The 18,549-nt window shown below is 41.7% G+C and overlaps 1 protein-coding gene across 1 annotated transcript; it reads right to left on the bottom strand.

The window, feature by feature from the left end:
- Positions 1–14,141: 14,141 nt before the first annotated feature.
- nr4a1 (nuclear receptor subfamily 4, group A, member 1) lies at positions 14,142–18,195 on the bottom strand. Its single transcript, XM_037684677.1, has 7 exons — positions 18,121–18,195; positions 16,724–17,510; positions 16,501–16,630; positions 15,864–16,027; positions 15,554–15,756; positions 15,268–15,446; positions 14,142–14,908 (listed from the first exon to the last, which is right to left on the bottom strand). Exons 1-7 carry the CDS (start codon positions 18,156–18,158, stop codon positions 14,652–14,654), a joined length of 1,758 nt encoding a protein of 585 aa, XP_037540605.1. The 5' UTR covers positions 18,159–18,195; the 3' UTR covers positions 14,142–14,651.
- Positions 18,196–18,549: the final 354 nt, after the last annotated feature.

Below are 18,549 nucleotides of genomic sequence, written 5' to 3'. Positions count from 1 at the left end.
CTTCCACCTGTGTAATATAAATATATTAGAAACATCTTATCTAAGAATGAAAAACTGGTTCATGCATTTGTCACGTCTAGACTGGACTATTGCAATGGTTTATTATCTGGGCGTCCAACTACTTCTTTAAAACATCTTCATTTAATTCAAAATGCTGCTGCCAGAGTCTTAACTGGAGTTAGTGGGAGAGATCATATCTCTCCAGTTTTAGCTTCTCTCCATTGGCTCCCTGTCAAATCCAGAATTGAATTCAAAATCTTACTTCTAACCTACAAAGCTCTCATCAACCTAGCTCCATCTTGTATTACAGATCTTATTTTAAGATTATAAGATTATAGATCTTCCATATTTTTCTAACAGAGCACGTCGCTCTCAGGCTGCATGTTTACTCGTGGTTCATAGAGTTTCCATAAACAGAATGGGCAGCAGCGCTTTCATTTATCAGGCTCCTCTCTTGTGGAACCAACTTCCAATCTATGTCCGTGAGGCTGACACATTGTCCAGTTTTAAAACTGGGCTTAAGACTTTCCTTTTTGCTAAATTCTATAGTTAGGGTTGGTTTGGGTTTCCTGAGCTGTCCCTTTGTTATGCTGCTTTAGGCTTAGACTGCTGGAGGACAAACTGACCACGTCTTTTCGCGATACTACTTTATTTACTTACTCTGCTCAACCTGTTTGTATTTGTAATTATATTTTCTATCCTTAACATGTGTTTTTGTCTTTCAGGTTCACCTGCACCTACAAAGTTTATCTGGACCTACCATTCTGTGTTCGTCTGTCTCCTTCCTGTCCTCTCAAACCAGCCGGTCAAAGCAGTTGGCCACTTGTCCTGAGCCTGGTTCTGCTGGAGGTTTCTTCCTTTTAAAAGGGAGTTTTTCCCACTGTTGCCATTGTGCTTTCTCAGGCTGGGAGACTGTGATGAAGTGAGGATTCGAATCTTCTGGCTTCCTTAGATAGAGAACTTTAATAATTGGCATTCTGCTGTAATAACCAGGTATGTGAAGTAATGAGTCTGTCTACTCAGAGAGGAGTCTGATAGATTTTATTAACCTTTATTTAACTAAGCCAATCCCACTGAGATCACAGATCTCGTTTGCAAGGGAGGCCTGGGCCTGAAGGCAACATAACATGCATGTTTTTGGTCTGTGGGAGGAAACTGGAGTACCCAGAGTAAACCCACGCAAGCACGAGAAGAAGATGCAAACTCCACACAGAAGGACCCCAGGTTCAACCGGGGATTGAACCCAGGACCTTCTCGTTGTGAGGCAACGGTGCTAACCACTGAGCTGTCATGCCGCTGTGATACTCTGACACCTTCAAGAGATGTGAACTGTGAAGCAGAGGTTGTCTTGACCTTGCCTCTGTCTGATAACCATTATAAAAAGACACTTCTTTATACTCTCTGAAAGCAGACCTCGGAGACGAAGCGCCATGTAACATCTTGAATGCTTGTTTTTCAACTACTTCTCCTCTTGCAAGATTAAACCTGAGTTGACTAGATCTTCTTGTTGTCCTATTTGCAGCTATTTAGTTAATGAGTTGATGATAGGATAATTAAATTATGCAACAAATATCTTACCTAAACTTTTATACCAGTTTCAGAATCTGCCAGTCTTTCTTACTAAATCCTTCTTGACCAATCTGAACAGCCAGATATCAGGTTTTATTTGGAATAAAAAGCATCAACGGATTGACAGGAGGGTCCTACATACCCCGTTGACTTGGAGGCATGTCACTTCCTAACTATTGCACTATGCATGCAACATGCATGCAACTATGCACTATTATTGGACAGCTAATGCCAGAGCTCTTATATTCTGGTTGGGTAAGGACACCCCTTCTCCTAGTTGGGTGGCCCTGGAAAGAGCCTCATTTAGATCCTGCTCTCTTTCTGCATTACTCTGCTCTCTGCTGCCCTTTAAACAATCAATATCAATCTACACTTCTAACCCAATTGTGATCTTGGCGCTTAAGATTTGGAATCAGTTCAGGAGGGCATTTAACTCTACAAAGTTACTACAAACCGTATTCCAAAAAAGTTGGGACACTAAACACATTGTGAATAAAAACTGAATGCAATGATGTGGAGGTGCCAACATCTAATATTTTATTCAGAAGAGAACACAAATCACAGATCAAAAGTTTAAACTGAGAGAATGTATCATTTGAAGGGAAAAATCTGTTGTTTCCAAATTTCATGGCATCAACAAATCCCAAAAAAGTTGGGACAAGTCCATTTTGACCACTGTGTGGCATCTCCCCTTCTTCTTACAACACTCAACAGACGTCTGGGGACAGAGGAGACCAGTTTCTCAAGTTTAGAAATACGAATGCTCTCCCATTCATGTCTAATACAGGCCTCTAACTGTTCAATCGTCTTGGGCCTTCTTTGTTGCACCTTCCTCTTTATGATGCACCAAATGTTCTCTATAGGTGAAAGATCTGGACTGCAGGCTGGCCATTTCAGTACCCGGATCCTTCTCCTACGTAGCCATGATGTTGTGATTGCTGCAGAATGTGGTCTGGCATTATCGTGTTGAAAAATGCAGGGTCTTCCCTGAAAGAGATGACGTCTAGATGGGAGCATATGTTGTTCTAGAACCTGAACATAGTTCTCTGCATTAATGGTGCCTTTCCAGACATGCAAGCTGCCCATGCCACAAGCGCTCATGCAACCCCATACCATCAGTGATGCAGGCTTCTGAACGGAGCGTTGATAACAACTTGGGCTATCTTTGTCCTCTCTGGTCCGGATGACATGGCGTCCCAGTGTTCCATAAAGAACTTCAAATCGTGACTCATCTGACCACAGAACAGTCTTCCATTTTGCCACACTCCATTTTAAATTACCCCTGGCCCAGTGCAAACGTCTGAGCTTGTGGAGCTTGCTTAGAAATGGCTTCCTCTTTGCACTGTAGAGTTTCAGCTGGCAACGGCAGATGGCACGGTGGATTGTGTTCACTGACAATGCTTTCTGGAAGTATTCCTGAGCCCATTCTGTTATTTCCCTGACAGTGGCATTCCTGTTTGAGGTGCAGTGATGTTTAAGGGCCCGGAGATCACGAGCATCCAGTAGAGTTTTATGGCCTTGACCCTTACGCACAGCGATTGTTCCAGATTCTCTGAATCTTTTGATGATGTTATGCACGGTTGATGATGATAACTTAAAAGTCTTTGCTATTTTACGCTGGGTAACACCATTCTGGTATTGCTGCACTATCTTTCTGCGCAACAATGGTGGAATTGGTGATCCTCTTACCATCTTGGCTTCTGAGAGACACTGACACTCTGAGAAGCTTTTTTTATACCCAATCATGTTGTCAATTGACCTAATTAGTGTTAATTGGTCTTCCAGCTGTTCGTTATATGCTCAGTTTCCTTTTTCCAGCCACTTCTTGCTACTTGTCCCAACTTTTTTGGGATTTGTTGACACTGTGAAATTTTGAATCAACATATTTTTCCTTTAAAATGTTACATTTACTCTGATTAAACTTTTGATCTGTCATCTATGTTATATTACGAATAAAATATTGACATTTGCCATCTCCACATCATTGCATTCAGTTTTTATTCACAATTTGTTTAGTGTCCCAACTTTTTTGGAATCCAGTTTGTATTTGTGGCACCTGTGTAAAATAATTATCTACGTCAAAGTAAAAAAAAAATTTATTTGTCATTTGCGCAACATGTGGTACATGTTGTGGAACAAAATTGTGTACACAGGGTCCCAGTTATATCCAACAAAAGTATAAAAATTGTAAAGAAAAACAGTAATAAGATCTAATATATGAACTAAGAAATACACTAAACTAAGAATACGTTAAGCACTAGTAGTACAAAAAACAATACGCCGAACAGCAGCAGCACAAACATGAGTCTGTGTGAGCAGATGAGTACGAACAAACATAGCAACGTGAAATAAATCAGCAGCATAAGATCAGCAACATGGATAGTCAGCAGCACATCCATCCATCCATTTTCTTTACCCGCTTGTTCCATTTTGGGTCACGGGGGTCGCTGGTGCCCATGTCCAGCAATCACTGTGCGAGGGGCGGGGTACACCCTGGACGGGTCGCAAGTCCATCACAGGGCCACATAGAGACAAACGAGACAAACAACCATTCACTCTCTCACTCACACCTAGGGACAATTTAGAGTTACCAATCAGTCTAACATGCATGTTTTTGGTCTGTGGGAGGAAACCAGAGCACCCGGAGAAAACCCATGCATGCACGGAGAGAACATGCAAATTCCACCCAGAAAGGCCCCTGAACTGGGGTTTGAACCAGGGACCTGCTCGCTGAGAGGCAGCAGCTCTACCAGTTGCGCCACCTGTCAGCAGCACATATCAACAGTGAAGTGGCATTACAGTGATTTTTAAAAAATCATATGTTCACTCACTCAGTAGCTGATCCAGCTTTTGACACCTGGGTCATTAGGAGAGTGCATTCACTGTGTGATCTCTATGTTGATGGTAGATTTGCCTCATTTTAATAGCTGGTACAGAATTTTAATATTCACAAGTCACAGTTTTTTGTTTTATCTGCAGTTGATACATTTTGTGAGATCTAACTCTGACTGTTTTCCTTTGTACCCCTCTAAACATTTTGTGGCTAAGATTTTGGAATGCAGGTCTGATACCAAGGGGACCCTCAGCAAAATGTATACACTGCTCAGTTCATACCATGAGTCTGGTTTGAACTCCCTTAAACTGAAATGGAAAGTGGACTTGGAGGAACACCTATCAGACTCAATCTGGAGAAGGATTATTACGAACATTTACCCATCTTCAATCTGTCTGAGACATGCTGTGATTCAATTCAAAGTAGTGCACAGGTTGCACTGGTCCAAAGACAAGTTGTCCAAGACCAAGGCTGACCTGGACCCCGGATGCAGTTGTTGCAAACAAACTCTAGATGCACTCTTGCATTCTGGACCTGCCCCAAACTGCAGACTTTTTGGCAATCTATTTTCAACACTCTCTCTGGAATATGTGGCAAAACTGTACACCCATCACCACTCGTCTCACTGTTTGGGATGGTTCCTGTGGATACGTCCTTCAGCAAATATGTGAAGGATGTGATTGCCTTTGGCTCTCTTCTGGCCAGGAGGCTAATTTTGTGCAATTGGAAGGATCCACACCTCAGCGTATGTACATTGGGTAAGGGAGGTGATGTACCATATTCATTTGGAAATAATAAGATATACCCTGAGGGTGTCTGTCAAAAGATTTTGGGCCACATGGCAGCCTTTTGTATGTGGAAAATATGCCAATGCCTGTTTAATTTGTTTGTGTATGTTTGACTGATCCGGTGTGGTAGGGCAGGGGTGAGGGTTCTATGTTTTTTTTCTTGTATGTTTAAAAATGAAGAAAATCAATAACTTTGTTTAAGAAAAAAAAAAAAAACAAGTTTCCAAGTCAGAAGTGATTAATGTTTGAATACTTTGACCGCTAGATGGCGCCACTTTCTTGCATTCTACCTAAAAAGTGACCTGCAGGCCACTGCATAAAGTTATTTTGAAACTAATTTAATTTAATATTCAAACTAAAAGCACAACTGAATGTTAGTTTTTTTGCTTTATATTTGAACAAATTTAGTTAAAAATCTCAGTGCTGACCCTAAGGAAACACTTTTTGTCTCAGAGGAAGCAGCTGTTCTGGACTGACCCCAGGGTGGGATGAGGACAATCCAAACGTGAAAGCTGCTTGCCCAGTACACTCTGTCATATCTAAGAGGCATTATTGATTTCATGTGATGACTGTCTATTTTTGTTGTGGCTATTTTTAGAGGTGTTCAGAATGTCTCAACTGTAAGGATGAAATATGACTCCTTGGACATGATTCAGGACTTAAGGTCTTTCTAGGACGCTAGTCTCTAAAGGAGCTCCCTCCTTTGCTCAAACATTCCTTTAATTACCTCTTTACAGTATCTGGACTAGGGCAGTCAGCAGTATTTTCAAGTTTAGATTGGTGTGTGTTGTATCTTTTGTCAAATCTTTAAATAAGAGATTAAAGGCCTAACATCCCTTAAAGGAATGCATATCGCCCGCTGCTTTCATGCATGAGTTTAAGGCAAAAATCATCAAAATGATGAGGTCATTTTGGTCACACCTTGTGAATTCTGGCATACAAAGTCTCATGCAGTATTGCAAAGTCTTGCAAAATATATTAGCATTCATGCCATATGTTGAGAATGATTCTCAGTTACAACATCAAACTTTAGCTCAGTACCTGATGAACTGAGTTGTAGCCATTTTGGTTATGATCGCTAAGCAGGGGAGGCCATCATGTCTTTAAAAGTTAATGAGTTGTAGAGGTGCATCCACTGATTACTTCCTGAGAGTTTTGTTAAAATCCACCCATTGGTTCATGAGGTACAGTATTTTATTAACATACCAACAAATACACAGATGCAGCCATGGGCAGAAGCAGTATCACCTTGTCGTGATTAGTGGCGGGTGATCAAATTCTGCACTAAGTTATTTTTCAGATTACTTTGATATTTAGATATTGTTACTTACACATTAACATATTACATGTTACTCTTAGGTTAGAAATCTAAAAACAAATCCATATTTATTCTCCTGAAGTCAAACGCTTCTAAACGTGAGATCAGAGGATTTGGGTAGACATCTGTGCACGTATTTGGACCCAATGCTTTGTTTTACCATAAAGCAGAACAAAAGTGAGGATATGAAAACTGTAAAATGATGTGTTTAGTTTTATATATGGTAAGTAACAACGCAGTTCCTCCTGCATACTGGGAACCACAGACGCCAAACCAAGTTCTGTGTCTCATGAAGATACAGCAGATTATTTCACATGGTAAATGGTAAATGGACTGCACTTATATAGCGCCTTTCTATCTTATTTCAAGATACTCAAAGCGCTTCACACTACAATCGGTGCCTCATTTACCCATTCATACAGCACTCTTCTAGATCTCTACAAAGTTAATTGAACAAATCTTTCTAATGAGACTAATCAGAGGTTTATCACATTCAGACACTGATGGGACACACATCAGAGGCTATGAGGGGTTCAGTGTATTGCCCAGGGACACTTCGACATGTGACTGCTGGTGGATTTGAACCCCCAACTTTCATATTGCAGGACGACTACTCTAACCACTCAGCCACAGCCGCCACATTTACGTTCAATAAATTTCTACCAAATTAATGTTTATATTTTTAGTTTGCATCATCTAAAGTGTTTTTGTTTCTCCTCCATGTTTCCTCCTGTGATTTGTTTTTCCAGTGAAGTCCCAATTTACCCAATTTACTCTAAAAATTCATGTCAGCAGTTCAGAGCTTGAGCTTAATTTGATGTTTTGTGAGAACAGTGGCATCAAACAGGATTATTATTATATACAGCTTGTTCTTTTGCTCTTTGCTTCTCTTCAATATGAGACAATATTCCCAATATATTCATCCATCCATCATCTTTACATGCTTTTTTTCTTTTTTTCTTTTCAGGTCACTGGGGTCACTGGTGCCCATATCCAGCAGTCACTGGGTGGGAGGGGTGGTACACCCTGGACAGGTCTCCAGTCCATCACAGGGACACTTGGAGACAAACAATCATTCACTCTCTCACTCACACTTAGGAACAATAGAGTTACCAGTCAGTCTAACATGCATGTTTTTGATCTGTGGGAGGAAACTGGATTACCAGGAGAAAATCCATGCATGCACAGAAAGAACATGCAAACTCCACCCAGAAAGGCCCCCGGCCAGGATTTGATCCGACGACCTTCTTGCTGACAGGCGACAGCTCTACCAACTGAGCCACCATGCTGTCATACCCAATGTATAAGGAGTCTACAAATAATGGATTTATGAAAGTAAAAATATTCAATATTGATAAATGGTAAATGTACTGTATTTATATAGCACCTTTCTATCTTATTTCAAGACACTCAAAGTGCTTTACACAACAATCTGTGCCCTTGTTTACTCATTCATACAGCACTCTACTAGATCTCTACAAAGCTAAATGAACAAATCATTCTAATGAGATTAATCAGAGCTTTATCACATTCATACACCGATGGAACACACATCAGAGGTTATGAGGGCTTCAGTGTCTTGCCCAGGGACACTTCAGCATGTGACTGCTGGTGGATTCAAACCCCCAACTCTCGCGTTGGAGGACGACTGCTCTTACCACTCAGCCACAGCAGATAAAAATTGAAATAAAACTCAAAGCTCCTGCATCCAGCCTCACCTCCTGCAACACTTTACAGAGAGTTCATTTCAGACCTCTGCTCTGATCTGACCCTGAAACTCTTCCCTTGGCCTCATGTACACTCAGCAAAACAAGTTTCAGGCAAGTCTCTGAAACCCAAGCCGCTTGGCTGGCCTCACGTTGTAAATGCATCCCTCGTGTTTTTATCAAAGATCCCTGCTCAATGTGCAAGGAACAGTTTGCTCTCTGGAGCTGGCCTCTAGCACCGTACGTCTGGGTGAAGCATGTGATCATCCTGTTGTCACCTGCGTTTCTTTAACAAGGCATGCTCATGCTGCTCTTACTGTCCAGAGTTACAGTTCAGGCATGATGGTGGCAGGACCACAAGTACCCCATCACACTGACTCTATATAATCAGATATAAAATCACTCACATTGTGTATTGTATTAAAAATCCAGAATTAGAATTTCTGAATGTGTAGTTGGAGATAGTTGAGATAGGTGCATTACAGAGCAACAGTTTATATTACTCTGTGATTGTGGCTTAAGATTGCTGACGCAATATTAATCACTGTAGTAACCTGTGAGGATAACGGGTTTGATTAAATATGTGAAGGTAAATAAACATCTGTTTGTTTCTACTTGGTGCGTTATTCAAGTGAAGATTCTGACATGATCAATATTTACATATCTAATGCCTTTTAACGTCTAATGTCTTTTGTGATCATTGTAATGGTCAGTGAGTATTTTCAACATAAAAAGTATTTGTATAGATTTTTTTTTTTTTTTTTTTTTTGTCCCTCTATGAATTAGGATTAAAAAGTGAGTTTGGAAAGATGTGCCAGTACTGTGTTCCTTTCGTGGTGCGTAAAGGGGGAATTGAAAATGGTGTCCTTCTCTCTGTCCGTCCATCCATCAGTGCATGTTGTGAGCATGATAACTTGGAAAATAAGGGAGGTATCGACTTCCTTTTTGGTGTGTATCTAGGATTAAGAAAGATCTGTTTTGAAAATTGGGTTGCCATGTCAAAATCCAAGATACCAAATGGTGCTTGAAAGTTTGTGAACTCTTTAATGATTTTCTATATTTCTGCATAAATTTGATCTAAAACATCATCAGATTTTCACACAGTCCTAAAAGTATAAAGAAAACCCAGTTAAACAAACGAGACAAAAATATTATACTTGGTCATTTATTTATTGAGGAAAATGATCCAATATTACATATTTGTGATGGTAAAAGTATGTGAACCTTTGCTTTTATCTGGTTTGACCCCCCCCCCCCCCATGCAACAATCACTACTAACTAGTACTAACTACTAACTAATAACCGGTTTCCTCACATTAACTGCTGCTTCAGGTCCTTCCACAACATCTGGATTAGATTAAGAGCAGGACTTTGACTTGGTCATTCCAAAACATGAACTTTATTCTTCTTGAACCATTCTTTGGTAGAACCACTCGTGTGTTTAGGGTCATTGTGTTGCTGCATGACCCACCTTCTCTTGAGATTCAGGTCATGGACACATGTTCTGACTTTTTCTTTTATAATTCTCTGATATAATTCAGAATTCATTGTTCATCAATGATGACAAGCTGCCCTGGCCCAGATGCAGCAAAACAGGTCCAAACCATGATTCTTCCACCACCATGTTTCACAGATGGGATAAGGTTCTTCAGCAGGAATGCAGAGTTTTCCTTTCTCCAAACGTAACACTTTTCATTTCAACTAAAAAGTTTATTTTGGTCTCATCGTCCACAAAACTTTCTTCCAACAATCTTCAGACTTGTCCACGTGGTCTTTGTCAAACTGCAGATGAGCAGCAATGTTCTTGTTGGGTGGCTGTGGCTGAGTGGTTAGAGCAGTCGTCCTCCAATCTGAGAGTTGGGGGTTCGAATCCACCAGCAGTCACATGCTGAAGTGTCCCTGGGCAAGACACTGAACCCCTCGTTGCCTCTGATGTGTGTCCCATCAGTGTATGAATGTGAAAAAGCTCTGATTAGTCTCTTTAGAATGATTTGTTCAATTAACTTTGTATAGATCTAGTAGAGTGCTGTATGAATGGGTAAATGAGGACACAGATTTCCTGATGCATGCTCAATAATACAGGTAGAAAAATCTAAAAAAGTTAAATCTGGTCCTCTGGACATTCAAAAAAACAAAACAAAGCAAATCAACAAAAAAATGTAGAAACGTTTCGTCTCTCATCCGAGAGACTTCCTCAGTCTGAGGTGCTGTATTCAGCTCAGTCTCTTAAATAGCACCTTCTCAGAGTGGATCAACCAGTTTGCTGCTGACAACCAAAACCAGCTGCTCACATGCTCAAGAAGGACCATCAGCCAAACAATGGATCATTAGCACACTGATGGCTGTTTACTATTCACAGGAGTCTGAGTGATACTAGCAATCGCAGCATTGTAAGAAGGGGACAGTTGAACCCGGAGGCCTCCACCCCTGTTTAATGATGGACGATTTCTTTTCACAAAGATGGCCTCCTTTACTCCTCTCTCAAACCATCGTTCCTCTCTGTCCAGGATGGGAACATCTTCATCCCTGAAAGAGTGACCGCTGGACTGGAGATGAGTGTAGACCGCAGAGTCCTGGCCTGATGATGTTGATCTTCTGTGCTGGTCCATCCTTTTGGCCAGTGGCTGTTTTGTTTCCCCGATGTAAGACTGATCACCCTCCTGACACTGAACAGCATACACAATATTACTCTGTTTGTGCCGGGGGACTGGATCTTTGGGATGAACCAGTCTTTGCCGTAATGTATTTTGGGGTTTAAAAACCACTGGAACGTTATGTTTAGAAAATAAACGTCTCAGTTTCTCTGATACTCCCTCAACATATGGAATGACCACTGGTCTGGGTCTGGGTTCCTCCTTTTCACCTGTTGGCTGACTGGAGTCCTGTTTGGGTTTCTTCTCTGCTTTCAGGAAGGCCCAGTTAGGATATCCACATTGCTCTAGAGCCTGTCTTGTGTGGGATTTCTCCTTCTGCCTGGCTCCTGAGCTAGTGGGGACGCTGTCTGCTATGTGATACAGAGTCCTGATGACTCCTAACTTGTGCTCCAAAGGGTGATGGGAGTCAAACTGCAAATACTGGTCTGTGTGGGTGGGTTTGCAGGGTGAACAGGGTGAAACTCGCACCTGATCATCATCCATTGATTGAAAACACCTGACTTTAATTTTACCTTCAATTAACTGATAATCCTGAAAGTTCGCATACTTTTACCATCACAAATACAATATGTAATATTGGATCATTTTCCTCAATAAATAAATGACCAAGTATAATATTTCTGACTCGTTTGTTTAACTGGGTTCTCTTTATCTACTTTTAGGACTTGTGTGAAAATCTGATGATGTTTTAGGTCAAATTTATGCAGAAATATAGAAAATTATAAAGAGTTCACAAATTTTCAAGCACCACTGTAAGTAGGTAATCTGACCACCCCATCATGTGCTTTCTAGTTTTTATATTGCTTAAAATTGAATTTCCATAAATGATTGGGGTTGCCGAAGATCCATCTACCTTTATTTCCATCATGCTCCTCTGTCACACCAACCCTCTCTAGATCCTCTGGTGCTACATCCATGAACCTTCTCTATGCACTTCCTCTTTTCCTCTGGCAGCTCAATATTCAACATGCTTTGTCCAATATATTTAATGTCCCTCCTATACATCTGTCCACTCCATCTCAGTCTTTGTCTTCAGACCACTCAACCTGAGCTGTCCCTCTGTTAAACTTGTTTCTAAACTTATCCATTTTGGTCACTCCTGGTTAAAATCTTAACATTTTCCTCTCTGCCTCTTATACCTCTACCTCCAGTCATTTGTGTGTGTGCCACCATCTCAATGCCCACCATCATATATAGCAGATTGCACAACCATCTTGTAAACCTTCCTTTTCCCTCTTGCAGCTTTCCTTCTGCCACAAATCAACTCTGGCACTATTCTCCTCACTGCCTGTTTCTTCTGTCTGGCTTTGGATGATCAACCATGAGGTACTTAAAGTCATCCACCTTCAGCACCTCCACTCCTTGCAGCTTCACTGCTCCATTCACACATGTATGCTGTTTTACTTCTACTGACTTTCATTCCTCTCCTCTCCAGAGCACATTTCCACCTCTCCAGGCTCTCTTCCACCTATTCCCAACTCTCCACAGATCACAGTGTCATCTGCAAACACCATGGTTCATGAACTTCCTGCTTGACTCCATCTGTTAACCTGTCTATCACAACTGAAACTGAGAAGAGGCTCAGAGCTTATCCCTGATGTAATCCATCTTGAACTCATCTGTCACTTTCACTGTCCTTGCACATGTCCTGCATTAACCTCTCAAACTTCGTCATCACACCTGACATGACATGATACAGTAACAAAGTTCCTCTTTAAGTATCTTATCATCTTACCATATCATAGATCCACAAAGACACAGTGTAACTCCTTCTGACCTTCTTGATGTTTCTCCATCGACAATGGGGTAACACATCCAAGAGGAGCCACAGGCCCAGTACTGGTCCTAAGCTCAGATTATGGGGAAGGTTGCATCAGTAAGGACATTCACCAAAAAATCTTGGCCAAATCAAACATGCAAATTAATCAATACACAACAAATACAGTTTTGTACAAGTCATCTGTATGTGACAGTTACATTCTGATCACTAAATCACACTAGACCACATTAAACTAGCTATTTTATTAACCTTTGTGTTCTGCATGCTGTTTCATCTTTGTATCGAAAAGAAATCCTCATTTTCATTATGTATTGCCCCTTTCTGCTTCTGCGTCGACCTCTCTGTGCTGATTAGTCCTTGCTAATCACTAATGATTGAGTTTCTGGTCCCTCCATACTTTGTCTGGTTGGGATCATTACACCATGTCATCAGTCACCGTGAGAAATAGCCTTTCTTTATCGTAAACTATTGGCTATTCTCCCAAACAATACTCCAAGCACCATGTGGTGTGCATTCATGTGATGCCACGCATGTATGCGTTCATGTGAGTGGTCTGGGTTACTTGAGACTGGGCAGGGAGTTCTATCGCCTTCTAAAAAGAGACCAGCACATAACTGGGCTGGTGGGAGGGGGGGGCGCGTGTTTTGATGTGTTGCCAAAAGAAGAATCTGTACTTGACTAAGGTTTACAAGCTGTTAGAACAGGACAATTCTCTGCTCTGTTTCCAAGCTCATAAGCCGATGAAGACATCAGCACAACTCACTGGCTCTCAAGGTTTGACTAAAAGAGCTAAAACAAATCTGTTGTTTTTAATAGTTCAAAATTCTGGCATTAGAGGTGGATAAGTGATATGGATTCCTTCAAGGAATATTTGACCTTTATGTACGTAAAACAATGACTAAATTTCCTGAATTCATCATTCAAGACCCCCACCCCCAAAAGAAAAAAAATTAAGAACAACAAATGCATTTAGAATGTGCACTTTTGTATTTTATTTGAAGTTCAGCAATAAAGGTTCATCGTAGTATGTAAAAATAATAAGCACGCAATAAAATGTTCCTACACTACGGGACACAGTTCACGTGTCAAAGCACCTTCGAGTTTTAATACAGATTTATTGTTATTTACAAACAAGACCAGTCAGTGTAAGAATGTACTGGATAATACACAGTATATTAGCTGCTCAATGCTGATTCATGATACATGAATGATACCATTTAACTTACTTCCTTATCACCAAACTTTGATGGTGGCATGAAATATAAAGTGTACATGAGTTTTAAGTGACTTCTGTCCAACATCAAGGTGAAGGCTACCTGTATCACAGCTTGGTTCTGTCAAATGACTCACTGCTTTCAATTTAATTTAATCTAATCTGAGCTGCAAGACTTTTAATATTTGAGCTTCACATGACTACAATAATGCTTTAATCATGTTTAAGATGGTAAAAAGTTATGGTACCTGGCACTTATCAGATTTACCTACCTACTGCAAGAACAGGGTAATTACTGGGTACCTGAAAGTACCAAGCATATACCCGATTATGATCAGATAAGTACCAGGTATGTACATGGTACCTACCAGTGTAAGTACCAGACTGTATTATGTACTTCTACCCAAAACAAGGTTCAGATATTAATAGGAGTCAAATTGTGAGTGACAGGAGTCATCGTCCCTCCATTCATGATGTGTTGTTCAATGTAAACAGTCACTGTGTGGCCCCGCTGAAGGACCTTTCTAATTCAGCTTGACTACAGTTTTCCAGAACGTCAACTAAAATGAGCTTTGTGTACTGGATCCAGATACTTTGTCATTAACAATATGATTCACCTTCTTACACAGAAGTAGCATTTTTCATGCTGCAGAATCCCTCAGGATTTTAACTCTTCACAACTTTGCAGTTTCATTTTGTTCATCTGGAGTACGAGCACCAAGTCTTTTCTCTTTGGCTCCCAAATAAACTCCAGATTTTTACATTCACAGATTCCTCACATTGTCCGTCTTTAAAACGGTAGCGTGTCCATTAGGATTTTCTCCACAATTGGAGGCTGGGGTAAAAGGTCCTCCATTTTCAGGTAAAAGAGGCGCTGCAGGCCTTGGGTGCACAGAGTCCTGAGCTCAGGCAGCTTCCCCAGAAGTCTGGACAGGTAATTGGGCTGCAGGAACTCAGAGGCACAGGCAGAAACCTGGTCTTTAAGGCAGGTGATGAGCTGGCTCTGCAAGTCCTCCACGCGCCTCGGCTCTTTAAGACCATGCCTGTCTGCAGAGAGAAATGAAAACATGCTTAAGTTTTCAGTTTTTAAAATAAAAGAATAATGTGTTTGGTGTGAAACGATTGCAGTGAGGAAAATGATTTACAAGGTTTATTTGGAAACTTGACAACTAAAATAGAGTTTATTAAAATAAAACCTGCAACTCTGCTAAACACTAGAACAGTTTGCTGGGTCTTCACTGTGTCTGCAGTGATACATGACATCTCATTATAAATGAGATCCTGTTACACTTTGCCGTGCACCTGTTGTTCCAGTCCTGTGTTGTGACTGTAATAAAGCCTAAAGAAGATCCCAAAGTTTGCTTGAATTAAAAAGTTTAAACTTGACATGAGTATGATGATCTCACCAGTGATCGTGACCAGAGCTGTGAGACAGACGAAGGAGGAGTCACTCAGCTTCATACGATGAAGACTTCGAGAAAACTCCAAGATGGAGTCGATCCAGTCCCCGAAGCCTCGGACACACTGAGTTCTGTGAAGGACAGTCCCGTCACAGAAGATGAGCTTCTTCATCTCAGGATCAGACCTACAAAAAAGAAAATACAGGTTGTTGGTTCTGTCTTAAAGAACAAATTAAACCTACAATCTTTCTATAATGATAATAACTTCAAAAACAAAGTCAAGTGCAGTCACCGATATGCAAGACGCAGGATGAAGAGTTCAACTAATGCAGATTCCAGCAGGAGTTCCTGATCCTCGGAGCAGAAATCAGAGAAACCCGGGACATGTTTCGCCCACTTCCTGATGACCTCAAAGGAGGCTGTGAGGAGGTCATAAAACTGTCTGATGTCACCGACATCCTCCTTCTGGTCTAAGCTGACTTCCTTTTCAAAATACTGAAACAACAAACCAAACAGGTGTTAAGAAGCGAGTCTCACTTTACTCTGCTTTGGTCAAACTACACTGTAAAAACAGACATTTATGGAGCTCTGTTTCTGTTCACCTTAGAATAATCCAGCAACACATCGTTGGGATTTGACTCAATGTTGGCCCTCACAAGAGAAGAGATCAGGCTCACCGGAGACGCAGTGGTTGTCAGATCGCGGGCGATTTTAGGCTTTGAAGGTAGACGACCCCTTCGTCCTTTCAGACTATCTGTTCTCACAACTGGAAACAAAAAAAAGGTTCTGTTGAGCAATTTGAGTCAGAGTTATAAAGTGCACCCAGTAAACAATGCACGTCATGGCTGCAAAACTGAGAAAGAGTAAAAAAAAAATGTCAAAAGGCTTAATTTGTCAGGTTTTAAGACGTTTTAAATCTGATACAGGAAGAACGTTTAATGCCTTGAACTCAGTTATTATGTCGACCATTTATTACTATTCGCACCTTATGTCGAAGCAAATTCCTAGTTTGTGAACCTCGTTCATTGACATGGCGATAATAAACTGATTCTGATTCTAAATGTTTCAAGTGAGGGATTTACCCAACCAAAACAGAAATTTAAACATTTTTACGACAACTGATGAAATAGAATGAAAAGAACCACACTGTTTCAGATTTTAAAAAACTGAACTGGTCTCAGATCAAACTGATTACTGGTCCCACTCTGTCCCTGCTGGTTCTTCTCATACTTTACTCACCTTCTTTGACCATCCCCACTGTGAGACACTTCTGGAAGCGGCAGAACTGGCATCGGTTTCGTCTCTTCTTATCTACAGGACAGTCTTTGTTAGCGAGGCAGACATACTTGGAATTTTTCTGGACTGTGCGCTGTAAAAAAATAAAAAATAAAATGAGGAGTGAGGGTAAACCTTACTGGAAACGTGGTACAAATATGTCTACAGACTAGTCACATCTTATTACCTTGAAAAATCCTTTGCAGCCCTCACAGGTGCGAACCCCATAGTGCTGACAGGAGGCATGGTCTCCACACACGGCACAGCTGCCCTCACTTCCACTCTTTAACTTGGGCGATGAGCTTCCGTCCAGCTGTTTGGTGCCATCAAGACCACATGCTTGCTCCATTGCCATGGAGGGGGCGGTTAAGGCAGAGACGTGAGGATGAGCCACGGCAAAAGATTCCTGCTCTCGCAAAAGTTGTTGACCCAAATGAGGCACGTCCTCCACAGATCCTGATCCGAACGTGAAAAAAGATGGTGTGTGTGGTACAGAGGTGTCCTCGGGCATCCAGAATCCAGGGCTGGTAGAGAATGTCCCATAAGCTGAATCCCAGTTAGACACATGCTGAGTCTGGTACCCGGGCGTTGAAGGAGATGATTCTGAAGCCGGGCTGCCAAAATAGTCTGACCCACTGGTCTCGTCAAGATAACTCAGCATAAACGGTCCCGTGTAACAGCCGTAAACTTGAGGTTCATCCAGTGGGAAGGGGCTGTCCTGGCCTGAGGCCGGGGTTACGTGAGCAGGGGCTGTCGTGAACTGGCACGAGTATGCATCAAAGTTTCCTGCAGGTGTTCCCACCAGGGAGCCGATGCTAGGCAGGGACGATGCTGAGAGGTGGTCCCGCGGGCTGCTGTTCTGGTCCACAGTCAGTCTAGAGTAGAAGTCTAGAGTCTGGAGCTCGGAGCCGTTGACGCTGTTCTCATAGAACTGAGATCCAAACTGGGGGTGGATGCACGTCATGGCTGCAAAACTGAGAAAGAGTAAAAAAAAAAGTCAAAAGGCTTCATTTGTCAGGTTTTAAGACGTTTTAAATCTGATACAGGAAGAATGTTTAATGCCTTGAACTCAGTATTACGTCTGTTTCAGCTCTGTGAACATCAGTGAGTGAACAGTTTCCAAAGTTAAACACATCCCATTTAAATATGACAACCAAAGAAACAAACAAAAAGACTGACACATTTGAGAACCATATTGCATTAGTTGTGCATTTTTTAAAGCTTTTTTCTATTCTGTTCCATTTTATGATTATCTGCTATGTGGACTTGAGTGTTGGGGAACCTCTGGCTCTTTGAGGCTTTAATTGTTGCAACACCTTATAGAGTGTCAGTTCGGAGAAAACCTGGAGAGTCAAATGCTCCTCGTGGTCTCAGTAAGAACACTCGTGACTGTGTCACTGCACAGTAAATATAGAAACACTGCAAACCTCAGGGGGATTGTCTCTTACCAACACACGCAGGAGCTCAGCAGGTCGACAGAAGTCGTTTAACAACTAAAGCCTTTTAGCAAAAACAGAAACTCTTTCAAATCAGCTAAAAGCAGGAACTCTTTCACGCTTTGAAAAGGTGAGACCCGGTTCTTACCTGTCGGTGATGAGCTGTCTGCTGCTACCAGCGACCATCTGTCATCCTCCAGCCTCACTGACAGTCACTCCCTCCACTCTCCTCTCCACTACTCGCTTTATTCTTTGCTCTTTCGTGCCCATGACGCCAGAGAGGTTTCCAAGCCGCGGCCAATCACAGCGCGTGCTGTGCGCGATGACGCACTCCGGGATTCCGTTGACGCGCGCAGAGCGAAGAACCGCAGCATTGTCCTGCCGACACACAGACCCACACAGACCCACTCAGACGGCCTGATCTAACCCAGTAAACCTGAATCAGACAGGCCGACATGATACCGTCCACACACACGGATTTACTTCGCTCCTCACACGCGCTTTATGTGTCCAGTTCACCCATGCTGGACATGATGGAAACTAAAAGATGTGATGTCATTTACAACCAGGAAGTAAG

The sequence above is a fragment of the Nematolebias whitei genome, chromosome 11 (genome assembly GCF_014905685.2).
Source record: "Nematolebias whitei isolate Nwh7 chromosome 11, NemWhi1, whole genome shotgun sequence".
Classification (NCBI taxonomy): domain Eukaryota; kingdom Metazoa; phylum Chordata; class Actinopteri; order Cyprinodontiformes; family Rivulidae; genus Nematolebias; species Nematolebias whitei.
This window is presented reverse-complemented; position numbering and strand designations above follow the sequence as displayed.